General features: G+C 45.5%; 1 protein-coding gene across 2 annotated transcripts; it reads right to left on the bottom strand.

The window, feature by feature from the left end:
• Positions 1–361: 361 nt before the first annotated feature.
• stac (SH3 and cysteine rich domain) lies at positions 362–15,568 on the bottom strand. Of its 2 annotated transcripts, XM_029832912.1 has the most exons (12): positions 14,964–15,564; positions 14,177–14,209; positions 12,735–13,068; positions 8,902–9,038; positions 7,405–7,486; positions 7,221–7,327; positions 6,414–6,495; positions 6,112–6,179; positions 3,453–3,550; positions 2,086–2,137; positions 1,840–1,977; positions 362–1,298 (listed from the first exon to the last, which is right to left on the bottom strand). In XM_029832912.1, the coding sequence occupies exons 1-12, from the start codon at positions 15,075–15,077 to the stop codon at positions 1,200–1,202; spliced, it is 1,344 nt and encodes a 447-aa protein (XP_029688772.1). In that variant the 5' UTR covers positions 15,078–15,564; the 3' UTR covers positions 362–1,199. The 2 variants fall into 2 exon arrangements, with proteins under 2 accessions (XP_029688772.1, XP_029688773.1); XM_029832913.1 differs by lacking the exon at positions 14,177–14,209 and having other exon boundaries at positions 14,964–15,568.
• Positions 15,569–20,591: the final 5,023 nt, after the last annotated feature.

The following is a 20,591-nucleotide window of genomic DNA, read 5'->3' as shown; positions in this document are numbered from 1 at the left end:
TAAAATAATATAAATAATACACCTTGCCATATTCGGCTGCTATGGATGTTTTCTGCCAGCAGGTGGCGCTAGCTTGCGTGTCTGAAAGGGACTTCCTGTGATGACTACGGTATCATTAAAGACACACAACAGGAAAGCAGGCAGACACATAAATAGCAAAGTGTTTGCGATTGTCTCAACTTCCATAGATAGTCTGCGCCTACAGCGACAATTTAGAGACGCAGCTGCTTAGGAGAGACTGGTGAATCTGCAGAAACCCTGCTGCCAAACTGGGATCCGTCCAGTAAACCATTCCTGCTTACAGATATATGAGGGTTTTCTAAAGTAAATGTCATAAATCTTTACAGAGCAGACTGTCCAGTTTTGTGATAAAGAAGAAACTTTATTTTCTCATGTACAGTATGTACAATAAACTGGACATTCAGTTGGGTTTAAATGCAGAACATTCCTTCCGACCGACATCAGATCTACCACCGTGCAACACCTGGCCATTAACGCATATGTGGTCCTGACATCACGTTCACAGTAAAGGCAGCATGCAAACGCATCATATCCAGACGCCACGGTGCATTCATGGTCCCATCATACGGCACGAGCCCCTATCATTACATCACCCACGTCCTCAGTATGTGCCACGTTCACGGGTTTTATAGGAACAAAGCAATGAAAACGAGGCCGAGTAATGAATTAACAACATATTTGAAGCCTTAAAAGATAACAGATTCTGCAACATAGAGACAGTTTTCTATTCTAGAATCATCATTTTGCGTCTGACGCAGTCTGATTGTTCCTCTACTGGCTGCAGCTATAGACACAGATGATTTTGGACAGATTCGAAAGGCAGATTGTCATGGTGATACTCTGGGATACCATAGAATACTGAGTACCTGCTTGGAAAGAGCAAGAAAATCAAAGACATGTAGCGTAACTGTGAAATACTGTATATGAACTGTAATAAGTGTGAGATTCGTTTTCTTTGGCTTAAACTGGAGTTTTGCCTTTAAAAAAAGGATTAAACAGCTGAAGGGGGGACACAAACATCAGACACTAAGAAGATCCCATCTTCAACACCTCAGCACTTCCAAATGTGGCAAACTCCTTCCTCCAGATGCTTGAGGCCAATTTGCAGCTTCGCTATCGCTGTGGCTTCCTTCTTCATCCTCCCCTTTTTTCTTATTCTTAAATTTTATCTTTTATTTTCAGATGACTTCCAGGACGTCACAGGGCACGAAACCGCTCTTCTTTCCACTCGCCACTCTGATGAAGCCGCCTCGTTCGCACTCGCTGCTCACACAAATCTGGGGGGGGGAGAAATGCAACTCAGGAAAACATTTCCGTCCGGAAAATACAAACACGCGCGGTCATTCATCAAAAACAAATCCAAGTCAGTAATAACTCACATTAGCAATAACGGAGTTGAGGCCAACAGCATCACAGCTTATTTATTTCTGAGCGCCCCCCCCCCCCCCCCCCCCCCCAGGTTCGTTAGTCAGGAAATGAAATGCGGAGAAACGTGGAAAGATAATGTTTCCCGCTGGGTTTTATCTCCACTGAGGTTCCTTGTTTTAAGGCTTAAGTGAATCTCCGCATGCCCCGAGAGGCATTGTGGGAATCAAAGCCCGAGCTGCACATGCAGAAGTGATCATTTAAGCGTAAATCTTCCTGCAGCTGGATGAGCTGCAGATGAGAGGAGTCGCATGAAGGTGAAGGAGAGCTGAGAGCCGAGTGGGTAATATGAACGGGATGTCCTCCTTCTGGCTGTTTTGGATGCGCTAATATAATATTTGACCTTTACGTGTTGGCCTGAGCTGAAGATCCCGAAATCGCTTCTCACAGTACCTGCCCCTCCTTCAGAGTGATCTGGCCTTGCTCCTTACAGCCGATGAACGTCCTGTTGCACCTGAACACTCGGTCTCCAGCCTGCACCAGATGTGCAAAGGCTGCTGGGAAGAAACCGATCCTGTCTTCAATTACCCCCTGGAAAAAACAGAACACGTAAAACGTGTTCACATGTTGATTTCGTTCAAGCCGACTTAACTGTTGGAGGGAATTTTTGCGACTTTTCAGTTTTCGGATCGTACCCACCTTCCACCAATCCTCATCGGAGTCGTCAGCCAACAAGATTCTGTCTCCAGCCCTAAAACAGCCAGGAAAACAAAACTCACTGGTCTCTCTCTGCTTGTGGTGAGATGTGGTTAAACCAGTTGCTCAGAAATATGCACTATGTACATTTTACCAACTGAGGAAACCTCAAAATCTGCACATATCATATTTCCATCCCACCTAACATAACATCCACTGCTTATAGTTTTGTTGTGCTGGCTATATGATAATCTTGTCCGTAATCCAAAACACTGTTTGTGGTGATTCTTCACGATCCAGGAAATGCATGAATCATTCTATCCTGTCGCCACATGTGCTGTGATTACAAGTGCCTGTTTTCAGCCAAAGGCTCCAATAGAGACACGGTTGGTTTTAGCTGAATTCACCAACATTTAAATAAACGCAACGCATGTAAAGTGCCAGGCAAAAATTAGCATAAGCGGCTGATTTGGCCCCCACAAAGAAAATTGTGCACAACCCTGTGTGTGTGTGTGTGTGTGTGTGTGTGTGTGTGTGTGTGTGTGTGTGTGTGTGTGTGTGTGTGTGTGTGATGGAGCCAGCTAGTGTCTTCGTGTCCTTATCCCTTGTAGGATTTCTCACAGAACCAGGAACAAATAGGTACTTAAGTTGAAGGACTACTCATGACAAATCTGCTCTTTCCCAGGAGCACATGTCTAAGTATGGTGCAAATGACATCCTATCAATCACGCTCTAAGCACGGGATAAAACCAGTTTCAAACTAGAGTGGATATGATAACACCACCACAAAGACGGAGGCGCAAGCATCTGCCGTACTTTCCAGTAAAAATGCCCAGGACTACACACACAGAATATTTTTTGTGACATGGACTAAACATGAAACACTGTAAAACTACATTGAGCAGTGGGATAAATATAAACACACTAATTGGTGACTGATGAACGACTCATTCATGGACTCTCCTGCAGGACCGATGACAATGATTTAAAATGTCATCCGCAGAGGCTGTCATTGGTACGCTGCTCTCAACTCAAAATGTGCGCAAGCTTGTAGCAGATGGTGGTTTATTTACTGTCTGAAATACAACTGTGTTTGTGTGTGTGTTGTGTGTGTGGTGAACAGCTTTCTCCTCCCTGTCAATATTAATAAGCTTTCCCTAAGATGCTTGTTAATTACCACCTCCCTTATTTTGGTCTTTCATCATGCACACTGGCTGAAGCCACCATGTTCGATGTCAAGTACTCAGGTAAGGGGGAAAAAAACTAATTAGCTTCCTTGTTTTAGGATGTAGTCTCAATGGGAATGCTCGTGTGAGGTTAACTAATCCGTTTCTGGAACTGTGAGGGGTGTGAGTGTGTGTTTAACTCACCTCATCTCCAGATCATGGCTTTCTTGTGCAGAGAAGCTCTGCAGGGCCACACAGGTGTTGAGCTTGAACACATCCGTGTCCAGCTGGTGGTGCTTCAACTGTACAGCAGACACACATGAAAACAGGTAAACACCCGCTCCAGGAGGAAATGCAGCACCGGCGCACACGCAAATGTCATTTTTGTCACCGTTGAGTGTTGTTTTGGCACTAGCACCCGCAGGAGAAGGCTGCGTTTCCCGAGGACTGACAGACCGAGGAGATGCTTAATTTGCTATGCAGTCTGTTCTTGTTGGGGGTGAGTGGGAAAATACAGGATCCGGATTTTGTGTGTGAAAGAGATAAGGCAAGATGGCTGCAGGTAATTAAGAGGGAGACGTGTCACCATACCAGCACCTGCACATATGGCTGGATTTGCCACACACACACACACACACGCACACACACACACACACACACACACACACACACACACACACACACACACACAAAATGTCCTCACTTCCCAAAAATGTCTCCACTTTATTGGTAGACTGAAGATTTTGGTACTCAGTGTGTAGAATGTAGAAGAACATCTATCTATCTATCTATCTATCTATCTATCTATCTATCTATCTATCTATCTATCTATCTGTCTGTCTGTCTGTCTGTCTGTCTGTCTGTCTGTCTGTCTGTCTGTCTGTCTGTCTGTCTGTCTGTCTGTCTGTCTGTCTGTCTGTCTGTCTGTCTGTCTGTCTGTCCGTCCGTCCGTGTGTGTGTGTAGAGGGAGTGAGAGAGAGAGAGAGGGCATGTGCATCTTTAATTCATAAATCTAAGACGGCAGTAGTCCATTAAGGGCTATAAAAAGCGAGTTATCAAACCTCAGATCATTCTTAATTCCAATGAAGAGCCAGAGAAAGGAGACAAGAACAGATGAAGGGTGTTTTGGCCTCCGGAGTTCCGCTGGCGAGATGAGCTGGCTGATAGATGAGTTGGTTTTAAGAGCGTCTGTTGCCTCAGGTTGCAAACAAAAACATAAACCTCGTGCATCCCATTTCAGCTAACTAAGAGCTGTTTACTGGCCTTGAGAGGTTCTTGATGCTGGGGGAGTGTGAAAAAGCTCAGTAGAAGGTCGGGGCAACATCAAGAAAACGGCCTCTCGTGTTAACTGATCTATCGGACAGAGAACTGGGGTTGGAAGGAAAATGGGAGTCCAGCACTGCTGTCACTTAGGCCGGAGGAAAGGTCGACAAACACAACTTGTCATCATGTTTGATAATTGCTGAACAGCTTTAAGGTAGATCACGTGTCCCAGAGGTCCAGAGCTGTGGATTGTGAGTGTGTAGGTGGGAGGGCCGGCTAAAGACGCTAAAGCCATCTATAAACTATCTGCACGAGCAGAAGCTTCCTCACTCGGCACTGTTTTGGCAGCACTGTTTTGCTCTCGGTTGATTTCGGGTAGTTTAACGCTGAACCTAAACTGTGCCAACAGATGGGGATTTGAACATGGCCGCCCCTGCTCCCGTTTGGGCAGTTGACTCCCCCGTTTCAAAGTGGAGGGGCTCCGTCTCTGGCAGAGGAGTAGTGTTTTGAGTGCTTCTCTCCGCTCATTACCCCACAGAGCCGCCATCTGTCCGTCCACCAGCCTGGTCTGTCGGCGGACAGACAAACAGCCCGCTGCCAGCTGTGTTCAGGCCAGACCGATAACAGCAATTCAGCCTCTCCCCCAAAATGGACGGACTACTGAACTGTTCTGCAGAGAGCAGTCTGTGTTTGTGTGGGTCGGTGTGGCCCGTGTGGTTATTTATTTATTTATTTTTGGTATGTTTCAATGTCTGTGTCTTTTTCCACTGTTGACAATCAAGATAAACACGCTAATCTAAACAGGACTGCTGGGAGACCGTAGGAAAGGCGGCCATGTCCAAAGAACGTTGATGCTGAGGACACCTTTCCCACAATCCCGCTGTGCGAATGGGAACAAGCAATTCTGAAATCGGCACATGAAACATTCAACGTTGCTCTTCGGGGGATGGAATGCTCTTCAGGTGGGAAGGTTTTTTTTTTGTCTCTTCCTGTTTTCCTCCCATCTCCTCATCACCTCCGCGTCTCCACTGCAGCGAAGAGAGACAGAGCTCAGAGCCGCACGTTCGCGCACGGTTGTCAGCCCGGCGTGATTTGTTACGGCAGGAAGAAAAGATTTCCATCAGAGTCCTGGGAAATGCAACCGTGTGGACGTGGGAGGGGCCTCGTGGACGCGGGACGGACCCAGTTACCCAGAGAAACCGCACAGAGTTTCCAGCCAACGGAGCCGGTTCTCGCGCCAGTAACAAGCGTTTCAGTCAGTGCACATTCCAGAGAGGAAAGTGCAACCTCAAAGTTGCTGGGAAGACAGACGGAGCCTTGACATTTGAACAACACGAGCAGCAGATTGTCTTTAAATAAGACAGCTGGGGATGGGGGGGGGGGGGGGGGGGGGACATATGATGGTTTTTATATGAGGAAACCTGTGGAGGTGAGTCAGAGACTATATTTATCCTAAAATAAATCTTTTTTAATTATCAAACCCAGCAAAGGGTCGGGAATAAATACATGAATACCACGAACTGATATGTTTTCATTTGACCTCATGCTGGTGTGATTAAAGTGAAAGAGAAAAGAATATGAAGAAGAGCAGATTTCTCACCTGAAAACTGTCTGTTTTTATGTCAGCCTGGTCAAAATCCTCAGTTCCATTCTCTATCACTGCAAACACTGAAGAAAAAGTTAGTCAGCATAAACACAAACAAACATGACGCCGTGTGTTTAATTTCCACAAAGTGCATTTGAACCGTGTCGTGTTGACAGTAAACGCATCGTGAAATACAAGTGACAGACAGCAAAGAAACTGAAACAGCAACCTTCTCTGACTCTTTTTGTGGGCAGTAATAGAAATAAAGGAGTCTGTTTTAGTATCGGGACGCTCAGCTGAGCAGCACAGATACGCACCATCATCACTGTGTTTCCGTGACAGCTCCTGTCGGCTGCTGTGAGCCACGACTTCCTCTGGAACTTTGTCCAAGTCGCTGGTCTGCAGAGATTACACAGACCACATAAAACTGGGAAGACAGATTTAGGTAAAGTGGATACATATAAACAATACATAATAACTCCGAGAGACAGTTTACGAGGCCGGTTCTCCGCAAACAAATCCGGGTCTCGCTTCAAAATGATTCGAATTTGCCACTTTTCTCACATGAACCTGCTGTTTGGAGGAAACAAAATCAAAGAAAGTGGAGCAAACATGTTGTTTCTGGGCTGCCATTTGGAAACTATTATCAGATCCCCTAATGAGATCACATTGTCTCTGAGCTAAGAGCCTCCACAAACACACACTCAGAGGATATCTGCACATGACAGGACAAAATGGTCGAAACCAAAGCGCTCTCAGATGTCAGGGACAAACCAAGACTGCACGTACAGCTTTTTGGTTGGGTAGGTGGGGGGAGGTGTGTGGGGGGTAGCTGTACAATCAGCCCAGACCATCTTCAGAGCTGTAACATGAGTGTTTGCACTGACACTTCCTTTTCATCACAGGCTGAACCAGACTGCCTTTATTGGTAGTGTTTACAGACCAGCGGTGGCCCTATCTCATTAGACCATCAGCTGCACAAGGTCTGTTGCAGACAAGACACGACACACTGAGGACTCTGATGGTGTGTAAGACACTGAGCCTTGATGTAGGAAAATGCACTTTTATCCCGAATTCCCAATGCTTCTCAGCGTTCCCGTCTAAATAGTTAAATCGTTTCTTACCGAATTTCTGTGTGGAGACTCGGAGCCGCTGGCCCTCTTGGCTTTCTGTGCCAGTGACGTCCCGAACCTCAGGGCCTCGTAAACAGGGTCCACCTTATTACCGCAGGCTTCAGGGAAGAATGGAGACAAATGCTGAGAGTTGAGGCATAAAGCGCAGCGACGGAACGGAAGCGGTTACTATTACCGATCGGCATGACTTCTTTGATGCAGCCGTATTGTTCCTGGATCAATAATGGAGAGCTGTAGTACCGCCGAAAGCCTTTTGGCTGAGGAGAGATGCAGAGGAGAAAACAGGGTGAGGCAATAGTTGCTGGAGAACAAACGCTGCTTGAGACAACCGCCTGAAATGGAAACGCTGCTCTGCGACTGCTCGTTTGAGCAAGATTCTTAAGTAATCCTGCAAAATATCATGCAGAAAATGCAAAGGAAGCTAATGTTTTTGGAACTAATCTAACATGACACAAATCCTACTACAGTGTCGTAGGATTTGTAGCAGATGTGTGTCAAGGAATCTGCAGGAAATAATAAATGAACTCTTAAACATAATAATGAATCATGAGTTCTTTTCAGCCACATCATTTCTTTTTTGCTAGTTTACAGCCTGTGAGAGCTTCACGCCAGATCAAGAGGAAACATCTGACAGTCAAACAAGAGCTTCAACACAAATCACCAGGAAAAAACATCATTGTGATTTAAGAGCACCTGGGGTTTTTGGAGCGGAACTGATATTTTACAACTAAATGAATCTATCACTTGCATCTAATTTTAAACAGTCTTATAAATCCAACCTGGTGTTTTCAGTCAGTTAGAAACAAACTGAAGAGGTGCTGATGCGCTCACAGGTCCCGAAGATTACTTAATTTAATCGCTAAAAGGTTCTCAAGCCAAGAGCAACAAGCACATTGCACAAGTGTCCAAGTATAGAGTTAGCTGACTGCAGCCGTTCTCCGCTGGGGAATACGTTCCTTTTTATTCTTGACCTCTCAACCTCATTTTCCACTCCTGAGAACAGACCATATCTCCAAGCTTCATCCCCCAGGCCTTTCATAACTGGCCACCGCTGCTAAGGCTGCGCTGAGCCGTCCGTGTTGATCCAGTATTTCCTCCATTTAGCAAAGGAACCTGACTGATATGTGTTTCGTTGCGGAGGAACAAGGCGGGAACGGCTGGAAATCACGCTTAATATGACCCGACGGAGCTCCAGCCTCGCGCTGTTCCGTGTGGGACGAGTGTGAACGACAGAAAGAGCAAGAGTTTCAGCTACGGAAGTGAAGTTGATCCATGTTTCCGGCTTCACACGCTGACAAACTCTCAGCAAACAACCCCCCCCCCCCCCCCCCAAAAAAAACGAACTCATCGATCCTGATACACAGTAATGGTTTCTGCTGATGGCAGCGTGGCGAGCAAGGGTCAGTGCTGCTGTATTAGCATTATCTAACGCACAGTTGGAGAGGTGACATAACGATGATGAGGGAGATTAATGGCTGCCACAGATGTAACAGCAGGCTCACACGCAGACTGTGATTTCTGAATAAGCACATTCCGGTGGGAAACGAATGCCGGTTCAACCTATTTTGGTTGCTAATGACATCAGTGTCTATAAAGCTGAGGTTCACGACGAAGGCATTCTACTGCCCCTTCCGTGTGCTTCTTAGTGTGATTCCGTGTTGTGCGTCCTTACCAGTTTGCCCATGCAGCGCTGCTGCATTCCCACTCTGTTCTCACATTTGTGGTGGAGGCTCATTTTGCAGGCTTTGCAGCGGAGGCCGTGCTTTGCCGTGTTCCCTGCCAGGAACACCACATGCTTGGCGGTCGTACCTGAAACACCCAGGAAAAAAAAGAAAAAACGGTTCACGTTCACGTCAGGAGCTGGACTTCAATCCACTCTGGCCCGAACTGCAATTTACTCCAACAAAAAGGGATGGAGGAAATGGAAAATATTATTCAGAATTACATCGCCTGTGGAACAATTTAGCAAATGTGACACGCGATACACACTTCTGCGAGGCCCTTTTCGACCAGACCGCCTGTAATCGAGCCATCTCCAACACGTGAAACCAGGCCAACCCTTTACAGATGTGCAGCGCATCTCGACTTTTTTTTAATTATTATGATGTATCGGCTGCAGCTGCGGGGATAAATGTGGAATTTTTGGATTGACTCGTTAGCCGCAAGTTACGCAACGTCACAAGTGCAGAAAAATCACCACGTCTGCAGGTGTGTGGAAGAAGATGACGTGTGGCGAAAGATGCGACCGCAGAATAAAGGCTGTAGAAACAGAGGTGGGGTCACGTGACCTCGAGGTGATGAGCATAATGTCAAAAAGCAAAGTCACCAACGTGCAGGCAGCAGCGGGGCATCGACTGACACTCAGAATGTTAGAGCGTCACAGTACTGGTATCAGATGCAGCCTGGCAGCTACGCTCTGGCTCTTTATTGATTAATCAAAGGTCACGTGATGGTGGAAATGGGAGTTATTGAGTGACTGTTGGGCACATAGTGAAAAACAAAACAAAACACATTCTAGGTCTCCGTCAAGCCTGATCACGGTTAAGGTGACCGAGCTCTGAGCTGAGCAGAGCCGCAGCATTTGGGTCTGGATCCTCCTCGACACGGCATGATGAGCGGAGAGCCGCTGTTCGGGGGGAGAGAGGTAACGCGGTATGACCAGTGTGAAACCAAGCGGAACACCTGATCCCTGATCTTGACAGCGTACGTGGGATAAGGTGCACTCGTGTACAAGTGCAGGGCCTCTCGTGTCTCATTTATCTGTCCAAAAGGGGGGGAAATAGTTGCTCAGCAGGGTGTAATGTGAACTGGTGTCACGGCTATCTGGAGCCATGAGGCTCTGAAACTCAGGAACGGCTGGTTAATTGGCTCTGCATTTCCAATTTTAAGCTCACGTGTTGCTGTGCTGGGTCGCAGTGACACGGGCCTGGAGCGGCGTTCGTTAACGTGAGACGAAATCTGAGAGGCGCGTCAGACAGCCGCGGATCACATCAACAACAGTGGCGGCGGGCTCAACGTGCGTGAGGATTTTTGGGTCAGAGCGAATCAAGTCCGCTGACGCCACCTCACGAGCAACCAGAGAGCTATTCTCCGCTCTTAAGGTCAGCAAAAAAGCAAGATTACTGCCCGCGTCTCCAGATGAACATCTCAGGAAGCAAATGAAGGATTGAGGGCGGAGTGATGAGCTTGTCTGAATTCGCTCCATCCATCCATGTTGACTACAGGGGACAAAAACTTGAGCTCTTCTTCCAGAGGTGAGGGGTGCAGCCGTGTGCTTTCCTTCCGGCTCAGACCCAACTGGGGAGCCTGAAGGCATCACGGCCGTGCCGGGGGGTAAAAGGCATTAGAACTCCACCAAGTCTCCACTTCTAGACCTTCTTGGCATCACCTCCTCTTCTTTCCCACACTAACGTTCCCACTCTTTAACCATGCAAGCGTTCTCCCCTCACAAGAACTAAACATTGATCCATTAAGCTGCTGCTCTTCACGCCTCCTTGTTTTCTTGAGCAAATAACCTCCACCATGACAAAAGATCCTCCACCTCCTTTTCTTCTTAAGCTCCCCCAAAACACTGACCTGAGCAGCGCTCTTTATTGGAAGGCTTTAATTAGCTTCACCCACAGAGGTTTGGATTTTTTTTTTCCTTCCCACATTGTAAAACACATTTCCCCATCTGGATAATTAGAGAAATAAAGCCTAATCTGCCTTATAGGTGCAACAAATCTGTTTTTATGGATCCGTCTGCGATCAAAGGCTGACATGTGCAGGGAATAAATCTGTGTTTTTAAGAATTACATAGGCTAAGGCCCAGATGGAGGAGTGCAGTGGAAAAACTGTTTTCATTCTTCTCTGTCAAAGGTTGATGATGTGTATGTTTAGTATAGATTTGTTGTGTTATAACTGAATATACAATTGATTTATAATTGTCACGGGTTCACCTGGACTACTTCAGTGGCATTATGGACATTATGTTTTATTTTATGTGTTCTATAATTCCTCTTAACTTGCTTGTTTGGGTTTTAGCTTTCCTATAAGCCCTTTAAATGATTTACAAATAAATATAAATTTTGTAGATGTAGATGTGTGCTAAGGCTCCTATTGTCCTTGAAGGCTCAGTAAATATCTGCTATAAATGATGAAAATGTGGTCATTTGTTATAAGTGACCGTTCAGTTTTAATGAAGACGGGCTTTTGCTCTTTGACCCTGGACACACACACATGTACACACCCTTCTATCTTTGTGAGGACTTTCACAGACAATACAGACAAATCTTCTTCCCTTACCCTAAGCATCACAAAAGCCTAACCTTCATCCTAACCTTAACCTAAAGCCAAATGTAACCATAAAACCTAAAAGTCTTAACCCTTAAACAGCCCATTGAAGATGGACAGGCCAAAATCTCCCAATTCTCCCCAATTCCCTAAAACGTCCTCACTTTGCTATTGAATACATGTCCCTCAATATGCCACATGTACCCAAACACACAAACAATAAAACAGGACAAAAGAAGAGGGCAGCACAGCAAGAGGAGCAGACCACAGGAACTATCAGAAGGCCAGACAAAGCTGACATCACACTTTAATTATTAACCCGCTGCTGGAGTTCTATCCCAAGCTCCGGCTCCAGGATGTGCCTCCATGAACACACACCAGAACCAGTGTAAACAACATGCATTAAAATGTTTTACTTGTGTGCACATTGAGACACAGACACTCGTCACACTTGGAACACCTATGTCGCTAAGAATCCAGACTACTTTATAGCTTTGTTTGACAGCTCCAGTAAACTTATATTAATGTATACGTTTCCATCAAAGTGACAACCTGGACAGAAAACCCATTACGAGCGGCACGGCAGCAGCGTGCACAATCCTCCTCCCAGAACCTCGGTGACAACAGCCCATTCTGCTCGTCAGCAGGTTGAGTCACACCTGAGACGAATGTGTTGCTGCCGCAGGAAGGGTGGGTATATTTAAATACTGGATTTCTCTTTGGAAATTACCCATATAAGACCGTCTTTTCAATTAAAAATGCTTTTTTTAACCTCCGAAAAACACTGGGGGATTATTCACGCTGTTTAACGCCATCTTGAATGTGCAATAAGTGGCTCAATGATTGTCAAACCCTTAAAGACTAATTCCATCTGGTTTTATCGCCATCATCACCGTGATGCTCTATCGTGATCTGTGGTGATAAAAACTAAGCGCTCCCTCAGTGCTGAGAGTTAATGGGGCTAAATGGGGACATCTGTTGAGGACAGAGGTGGAGGTGGCGCCACAACAGGTGCTATTTACGGGCCCAGCAGCCATAAGGAGAGACCTGGCTCTCGTGCAAAAAACAAAAAAGTGAGAAATTTCTCAGCCGTGATGAAACGCAGCTCCTTCCTTCCTGTTTGATTCTGCTCCATTTCTCTTAAAGAAAATGGGCCTTTCCTGAAACTGCTGCCCAACTTCCCATCTGCTACGGCCTCATCAGCCACTGAATCTGAAGGATTTTCAACCCTACCTACAATCATGTGGTTGCAGACGTCGCAGAACGTGGGCTTCTTGAAGATGTGCTCCATGAAACAGTGACCCGCTGAGTCTACCTGCAGCGGGTTGCGCGACTGTGAACGCGAGGTGGGAGGAGGCGCGCAGGGGATGGCCGGAGGAACAGGGGGAATGGGGAGGTTGGCGTTGTGGGGCGGAGCCATCCCGATGCTGCAGAGGTGGCCGGTGCTGCCGCTCACGTCCGACAGCAGCTCCGTCTTGTTGTCGTTGCTGCTCCGGAAGAAGTTGTCGGCGCTCTTGCTGCGGATGCTCTTGGTCTTGAAGGACAGGGAGCGCTTGAGCCTCTGCAGCTGAAACCAGAAAGAAAGAGTCGAAGTAGAACTGAGCAAGACAGAGTAGGAAGAGGGAGAAATCCTCAAATCATAAAACCTGGTTGGAAATGATTACAATTTCTCTGGTGAATACATGCAGTGTTGACATTTTTTCAAGGTTCCCTACCTGGAAAATAATATGGTCCTGGTCTTTGATTTGACAACTTCCCCCATGCTGTGCCGCAGTCTATCAGTCTCATTCATTTTTAGCAGTAATATTATTCACTCCACTCCACATTGGCAGCTCCTGATGTGACCTTTTCTCTGAAACCCTCTGAATCTTAACATACAATGACAATGCCTCTAAAAAGTCCTACAATGACCTCTAAAGTCTTCAGCTTAGACACGACAGCAAAGAAATAAACGCATATTTGGGTGTTCTGTCATGTAGTCTGCTTTTTGAGGCCTTCTTCCTGAAAGCCACAGGCAGCGACAGAAAATGGGGTGAGTATAGAAACATTTACGACGTGAGCTGCGGCTATTTTTCAACTTGGCGCCTTAACGAACTGTGCAGGAACGCTGGTCAATGTTGCTTTGCTGTGGTGGAAATCAATCAATTCTGTGGGACACTCTGGAAACAAAATCAATGTGGATCCTTTCTCTACCATTAAGGTCACACACACACGCACACACAGACTATACCACCCTACAGAGATATATAACAATAAAATCCACAACTCTATTGCTGGCAGTTCATCTACAGTATTCTTCTTTACAGCTGGACTTGTGGTCAATAGAGACTTCTCTACATCATCAAAGTGAAAGACTGCGTCCATGCATGGAGGAGTTCATGCTGCGTTTTGACGAGGGCCAAATCTATAAGAGCCGTGTTCAATACGTCAGGGAGGGCGACGGAGGCGGCACTTTGTGATCAAAAGCAAACGATTACCACAAATACACAGTCAGTGCTGCGGCCATTGAAAACAGAGTGCACGCTATAAAATATGAGTGCTGGGCGGTGACGATCGGGCCCAAAATGCAATAAAAGTTGCAACTCGGGGCAACTTTTATCTCCACGGACATGCAGGTACAGTGCTGTGATGGGCTGGGTCGTATGCTACGTTTTTGCACAAGAGTGGAGGCTCACCTTGCGCTTGTGAAGTTCAGGCCTCACAGTATTCTTCAAGGAGGAATAAAAACACAAACATGGCTTTTACTTTGGGGGATAATCCATAATACATGTATTCTACCTTCCAGTCTGTGCGAAGGATGAGACACTTAAACACCGGCTTGTTGTATTTTGGAGCTGTATGATAAAGTGAGCTGTTTGGCAGCAGCTTTTGAAGTTATGTGAGAAATTCAGTCCCTTAAAAAATCCCAGTGACCAAACATGCCAAAGAAAGAGTTCACATGCAACAGAGATCATCTGTCATCCTGACTGGAAGCTGGGAAAAAAGGACAGGTTGAACAGATGTATTCATTTTAACTTTACAGAGAATAGATCAAATAAGCTACCTGTGTCTCAGAGCATCAGTAGCGACCGTTGTGACATGTTATCCACTATTTCTGTGGTAATTGCTGTATTTATGGCAATTTGTGGCCCAGATAGATGGCAAAATGCTCGAGGCAGCTGAGGTTCTCTACCAAAGCCTATTTTCCAACTTCATTGTAAACTGCAAACATATACGCCAATAAATCTTTAATATCTTTCTAATATAATGCCTAGTTTGTAGGTTCCACTCCCACAATTTGCATTGTGTTGTTTTATTATGTTTATCTGGATAGTTGTAGTGACATTATTTAGACTTTTAACTGTGTGGCAAAATGCTGTGCAATATTTTAGTCTAGTTTAACAGAGAAACTGTGGTGTAAAGTAAAAAATAAAACAGTTTTATGCATATCAGGAACAATAAATAACAACTGGATCAGCCTACCTTGGTTTCCTGCTGACTGGCGTTCCCAGTCGGAGATTTGGGAGTCTCATTCTGCTCCTGTTCCTCCTCGTTGCCCCCACTGTCGTCCTGAATCATGTTGGACGGTGGTATCATCCTGTTTTTAGGGATCTAAAAAAAAACGGTTATGTAGAGTTCGTTCTGTCCACTTTGTGTTTACAGCGTTCCCATTACTCCCAGTCGTGGTGACCCGAGGAAAAAGAAGTCATCCAGATCTACCGAGGCTGCGACGAGGAGGTTTGAGTTTCATCTGAAAAAGGATCAGAACTACGTCTTGAGGAGTTTGCCAAGGACGACTTTTCCCCAAAACAAAGCAGTTAAATAATAAGTCCAGATCGCCTTCAAACTGTTCTTCTACAGAAGGCTGTCTCGATCCTGGCGTCGTGCGTAACGCTGCCAAGACATCTCCAAGTCCACGCCGTGCGCCGTGCGCACCACACCGCCGGCGCTATGATGGGCGGAGAGATGTGAACGCGGAGAAGGGAAAGACGGGAAGAGAAGAAAGGAGGAGGAATAAGAGGCGAGCGTCCTGCCAAAACTGAGATGAGGGCACGTTCATGTGGTCCCACTGAAGCGCCGCAGCAACGTCAACAAAACGAACAGATGTTTTGCCTAAAAGACGGATATTTAAAAAAAAAATCAGGGCACATCTAATACTTTTATTTACACGAACAATCAAGTCGCTTGCGAAATGAAGTTGTTGTGTTTTTGTTTAATCATTTAATCAGTCTAAACTGAGTATTTTTCATAAACAACCCCTGGCAACTGAAGACTGCGTTTACACATTGAACATGACCGGTCATATAATTTTTTAAAGGTTGGTTAAAAACACAATCTTTTCCATGTTCATCAACCAAAATGATATATTATAATTATGTTTAAAGTTAGGGAGAGGGAAGAGGAAGGAAGTTAGGGGAGAGGGAAGTCTGGGCTTCTCTCCTTAGGCTGCTGGCCCCGCGACCCGACCCCGGATAAGCGGTAGAGGATGGATGGATGGATGGATGGATGGATGGATGTTTTAAGTTAGCCTGATCACCATATTTATATGTATCCCGCAGTTAAGTTAAAAAAAAAAAAAAAAAAACCTTTTGGGATTGTAAAAATGTTTGTTTTACTTTTATCATTTAAAAAAGTAACTAGTAAATGTAAAACATTGTCACCCAAAGTTCAAATGTGTATCCATTTTTAAAAAAAATAAGAGATGACATGAGCCAGACGCTATGCTAAGCTAGCAACAAGATAGAAAGCTAGCAACAAGATAGAAAACATGCCAGTTAAAAGTTGACCCATATTTAAGAGTGAAGAAAACACTGGCAGCATTTGTCCTGCTTTAGTTAGGATAAGCATCTTCCCTAGTTGTACCTTTTTTACTATAGCAAAAGAAAGAATCAAAATAAACTTCACATTTACTTCAGCAATAGTAATCAGGAGGTCATGTTCAAAGATGAAACTATACAAATGAGTCATTTTACAGAGAGTAAATGACTCAATTTGACACCTCAAATGAGCCGCAGTGCTCTGCTGTCATCCCAGCACCAGACAGTGACAATCGATCATCCATTCATACCACCCAGAACTTGAAGCACGGTGGTATCTGTGCATGAGTGCATGTCCTGCATGTGCGCCTGTTAATGGCGTCAGCAGAAAAAGCCAAATGTTTGACCAGAAGCCAGAAGACAAAGCTGTGAGTCTGAGGGACGGCGAGGGAGCATTATAATTTCCTCTCAGCTGCCGTCACGAGCGCGGGATGAGATTAGGGAGGAAGATGGAGAGGTGGAGGAGGAGTACCAGATGATGGGAGCAATGGAGGTTAATTATTGCAAATGAAAGGTTTCATTAAAGCAGTGTGAAGAGTTGGGTTGAGTTTCAGCCCTGTTTATACACTGCACCATCTGTTTAAGGACTATTAAACACCCTAGTGTGCCTTTCTCTTTGCCGAGAAGTCCCCAAATAACCCTACAATTCCTTCATTTTGTTCCTTAATAACGTTTTCCTCGAATGCCTTGAAATCACCACATTTTCCGACTCCCCCAATACGGCCTGTATGTGCAGGAGGCTTGTTGGTGTATTTTGAGACGTGCCAGAATGTGTTCGTTTGTGGTGAAAATTGTGTGGTGTGACTTCTTGCGCTTTGCTGCTTGCAGGTTTCTGCTGCACATTTGTAGCTGGCTGTTTGAGCACCTCGTTGCATCTGTAATAATTTCACACATAGATGCGCTGTTTTTTTTAAAAAAAACATGTCACCACAAATCCAGCGGCTCTCTTTGCTAGATTCATTCACTTCCATTTAAAATCAATTTTGACCCTTGTTTTGCATCAATACTGAATGTTTATGTGCTTCCAGGACCTAGCTTCAGCCCGACCACAGAGGAACGCACAAGTGCTGATCAGCTCTTCTACCGGAGGCCACATGAGTGGAAAATGTCTCCGCCATTGACGAGATTCCCAAGTCACCATTTGTGGGGTAATGAGCAGTTTTACATTACATCACAACGTGGTTTATTAGAGATCATCTTATGTTGCATAAACTGAGCTACTGTGAGCGATTTAAGCAGGCTCCATGGCTGTGAGGACATAAAATCCCATTTTTAGCTCTGTCACACACTTTCACAGTGTTTTCTCAGCTACTCTTAGACGACATGTTATCCAGCTATTTCTGGGGGGTCTGTGGTTAAAGACACGGCACTTTAGGTGTCAAGAAGACAACATCATGGAGTTCCTCGCAGAAGAAAGAGAATAATGGAGTGAATGGAGCACAAGAAGGTGGCTGTGGTGCATTCCTTGTCCTTAATAACGTTCAACGAACATGGGATCTATATTAACCTGAGCTGTGAGTGATGGCAGCAAGCTGCTTTAACATTTCACACGTCTCCCAGCATGTGTTACAGTAATGGGAAAATTGATTCCCTTAGAAGTAAACCTAATTGGCTCATCTCATTACGGCTCCTTCTAGAAATAGTCTCAGCAGGGTGGATGGCGATAGACAGAGATGGAGAAGCCCACCTCCCTCCCCCCGTGGGGGTTGGAACGCGGTGTGTGTCCTCCTCCTGAGCGTGGCCTTGGTCTGTACCTGCGGTCTCTAAAGCTCCACTGAGCGACGCCCCCTCAGCCACTGCGGCGGTTTTGAATTGTCTCAGGTCTACCGTCCTCTTCTTTGACCCGGGGATCTGCCGCTGACCTGCCCTCAGCATCTAGCTGGGCTCCAGCTGGTCCTTTTGGTGTCTTTGTGCGCACCAGTTGGAGTAAATGAGACGGTAGATGCCAAAAACAGCTCAGAACTGTGACTCAGACGAGTCAGGTTCACCTGTCACTGTTGCTCTGATGGCTTGTTTGTGCGTCGGGGGAAATTTATCACCTACACAAAATCCCCTCGCAGTCCAAGCAGTCGATACATTACCAAGACATCTCACTGGAACTACCCCCCGCGGTAAATTATAACTTCACATATGTCTGATTAATAATCCATCCATTTTCTGCAGCTTGTGTCTAATTAGGGTCATGGGGCCGCTGGAGCCTGTCCCAGCGGTCGCCATGCCAACCCTGGTTACATCAGGGAGAGGGAACCAGTCCGTCACAGAGGCTCCAGTCAACCCGATGTTCGTGTTTTTGGACTGTGGTTGCAAACTGTACATCGGGGAGAACGTGTAGAAAAGCCCCAGATGGAACTGAACCAGAAGCTTTTGGTTTCGGCTGTTTGTGATTTCAACTATCACATTCGTTTCTGGTTGGTTGAATAACAAAATATTCTTACCGCTTTTAAAATTCGACTAATTTCTAAATAAACTGCAGCGAAGTCTGCGAAGTTTAGCCAAAGCTTCTCTTAATTATTGTTAGAGGGCGCCAGTTTCCATTAAACACTGAAATACTGAATTATGAAACTATAAATCTTAAGTCATCATCTCTCCTGTAACAAATGCTGATACATGACCATAATAGCTCCAGTTGATTCACACAGTTGGCCTGAAGTGAGGTGTTTTATTTATCCCCCCGCCACTACCACCAGCCGGTTCAGCCGAGCAGGGTGATTTATTAAAGATGGGTTCCAGCCTCTGTGTTAATCACAATAAAACGCAGCTTGCTCGCTTTCATCAGCGGCAGAGCCAGTTTTTGTGGTAACAAACGGGGCCAGATAGTGTGTGACTGCTGTCTTTGCTCCTCTCAGCGTTGCAGCGAGTGCAATGTTGATGCAACACCATTTCTTTCAAACACGCAAAGGCTTCTTTCTCGCCTTATTAGCCACCCCGTCACTGTTTTTCCTGTGTTTTGATGCACCTGATGACTGCTAAGCTAAGCAGCGTGGACATTTTCCATGACATGACCTCCTAATTTTATCACTACCCACAGGAGTTTTGATGCTGCCCTAGAGACATTAATAATTCCTTGTGGTTTATATTTGTGGCCATGCTTTGGAACATTGGTTAAAATAGGAAAAGCTGATGAACAAATAGGAATATTAGCCATGTTTAATCACAGAATGATACAATATGAATTCAACAGGGATAATATGTAAGTTTGAACATGAGAAGTTATTCCTTGTTCTTAATAACAACAGTTTGTGTAGGATCTGTTTCATTTATGACTGTTGGCCATGATACTGGGACACCAGCTGGGACTGACAAATGGCCCTTATCAATTTCTTATCAAAACGTGACTCTGACCCAAAAAGGAAGTGATGAAGGCATGATGTCTGTCTTCCTCTGGGACTCAAATTCTTTACCCATTTCTAGTTTTAAAATGTGTTCTGACCAGGCTGCTGTTCCTGATGTAAAAAAATAAAAAGAGCCTTTTTGTCAAACCCCCAGCCCTTGGATGACTAATAGCTTCTATTAGCAGGGCGCAATGATCAGAAACGCATCGCAGACAATGACTTCCCATAAAGAAATGAACAATTTTTGAAAATTTGATTCCATTTTTTTGTTGCGGATGGGATGGAAACGGTGAGGCGCTGCTCTCACTACTCTCGCACCCAAAGCTCGAGGCCAGAGATGAGGGCTGTGATGGAGCTAAATAGAGAGCTTGGCCCTGCGGGTCAGCAGCCTCTTCACCAGTGTCGGATGCAGCTGCCACGCTACAGCGGCCCCTCCCGTAGACGCACCACGGGTGTCCCTTTGGATCCCCAATTAGAGGCTCACTTGCAAAACACACAAAGGCATTATTATTATACAAATCTTAGTTCAGTAATTAGCCTCAAACATGCAGTTAGATTGTTTTTAGCTTTGTCGCATTTCTGTGCCGGCATTGCCAACCAGCTGCAGCTTTTTGGGGGACGTAAAATAATATTTTATCTGCACAAAAGCATCCGGCACAAAATAACTCAAGGTTCTTTCCTTCTTTTGATAGAAATTTCAATCTGCTTTGCATTTTGAGCTGACAAACTGCTCTTGAACAGCAGCAACAGGTTCACCACAATAAGAGGCAGGGCCATATATAAGTGCTATCCACAGTTCCACTTGTGGATCCAATTTGCTTTCCATCACAAAGCAGTCAGGTTTTCAACAACTAACCCTTACTAGGCTAAGACAGAAGCGCCACAAAGGCTCTCAAAATAGAAACAACAGCATAATTTGAATGGAGCTGCAGGCGCTGTTGTGGAGCCGTTCCTGTTGTGAC

Source organism: Takifugu rubripes, chromosome 2 (assembly GCF_901000725.2).
Source record: "Takifugu rubripes chromosome 2, fTakRub1.2, whole genome shotgun sequence".
Lineage (NCBI taxonomy): Eukaryota > Metazoa > Chordata > Actinopteri > Tetraodontiformes > Tetraodontidae > Takifugu > Takifugu rubripes.
This window is presented reverse-complemented; position numbering and strand designations above follow the sequence as displayed.

What these genes read in the sequence shown, in the direction of transcription:
- stac (XM_029832912.1), bottom strand. Translation starts at nt 15,077, where the DNA reads ATGATACCACCGTCCAACATGATTCAGGACGACAGTGGGGGCAACGAG. An exon ending in CAAAGAAGTCATGCCGATCG is followed by an intron (nt 7,328 to 7,404) that starts GTAATAGTAACC and finishes TCTTCCCTGAAG; the next exon opens with CCTGCGGTAATAAGGTGGAC. An exon ending in ACGGAAACACAGTGATGATG is followed by an intron (nt 6,180 to 6,413) that starts GTGCGTATCTGT and finishes CTTTTTCTTCAG; the next exon opens with TGTTTGCAGTGATAGAGAAT.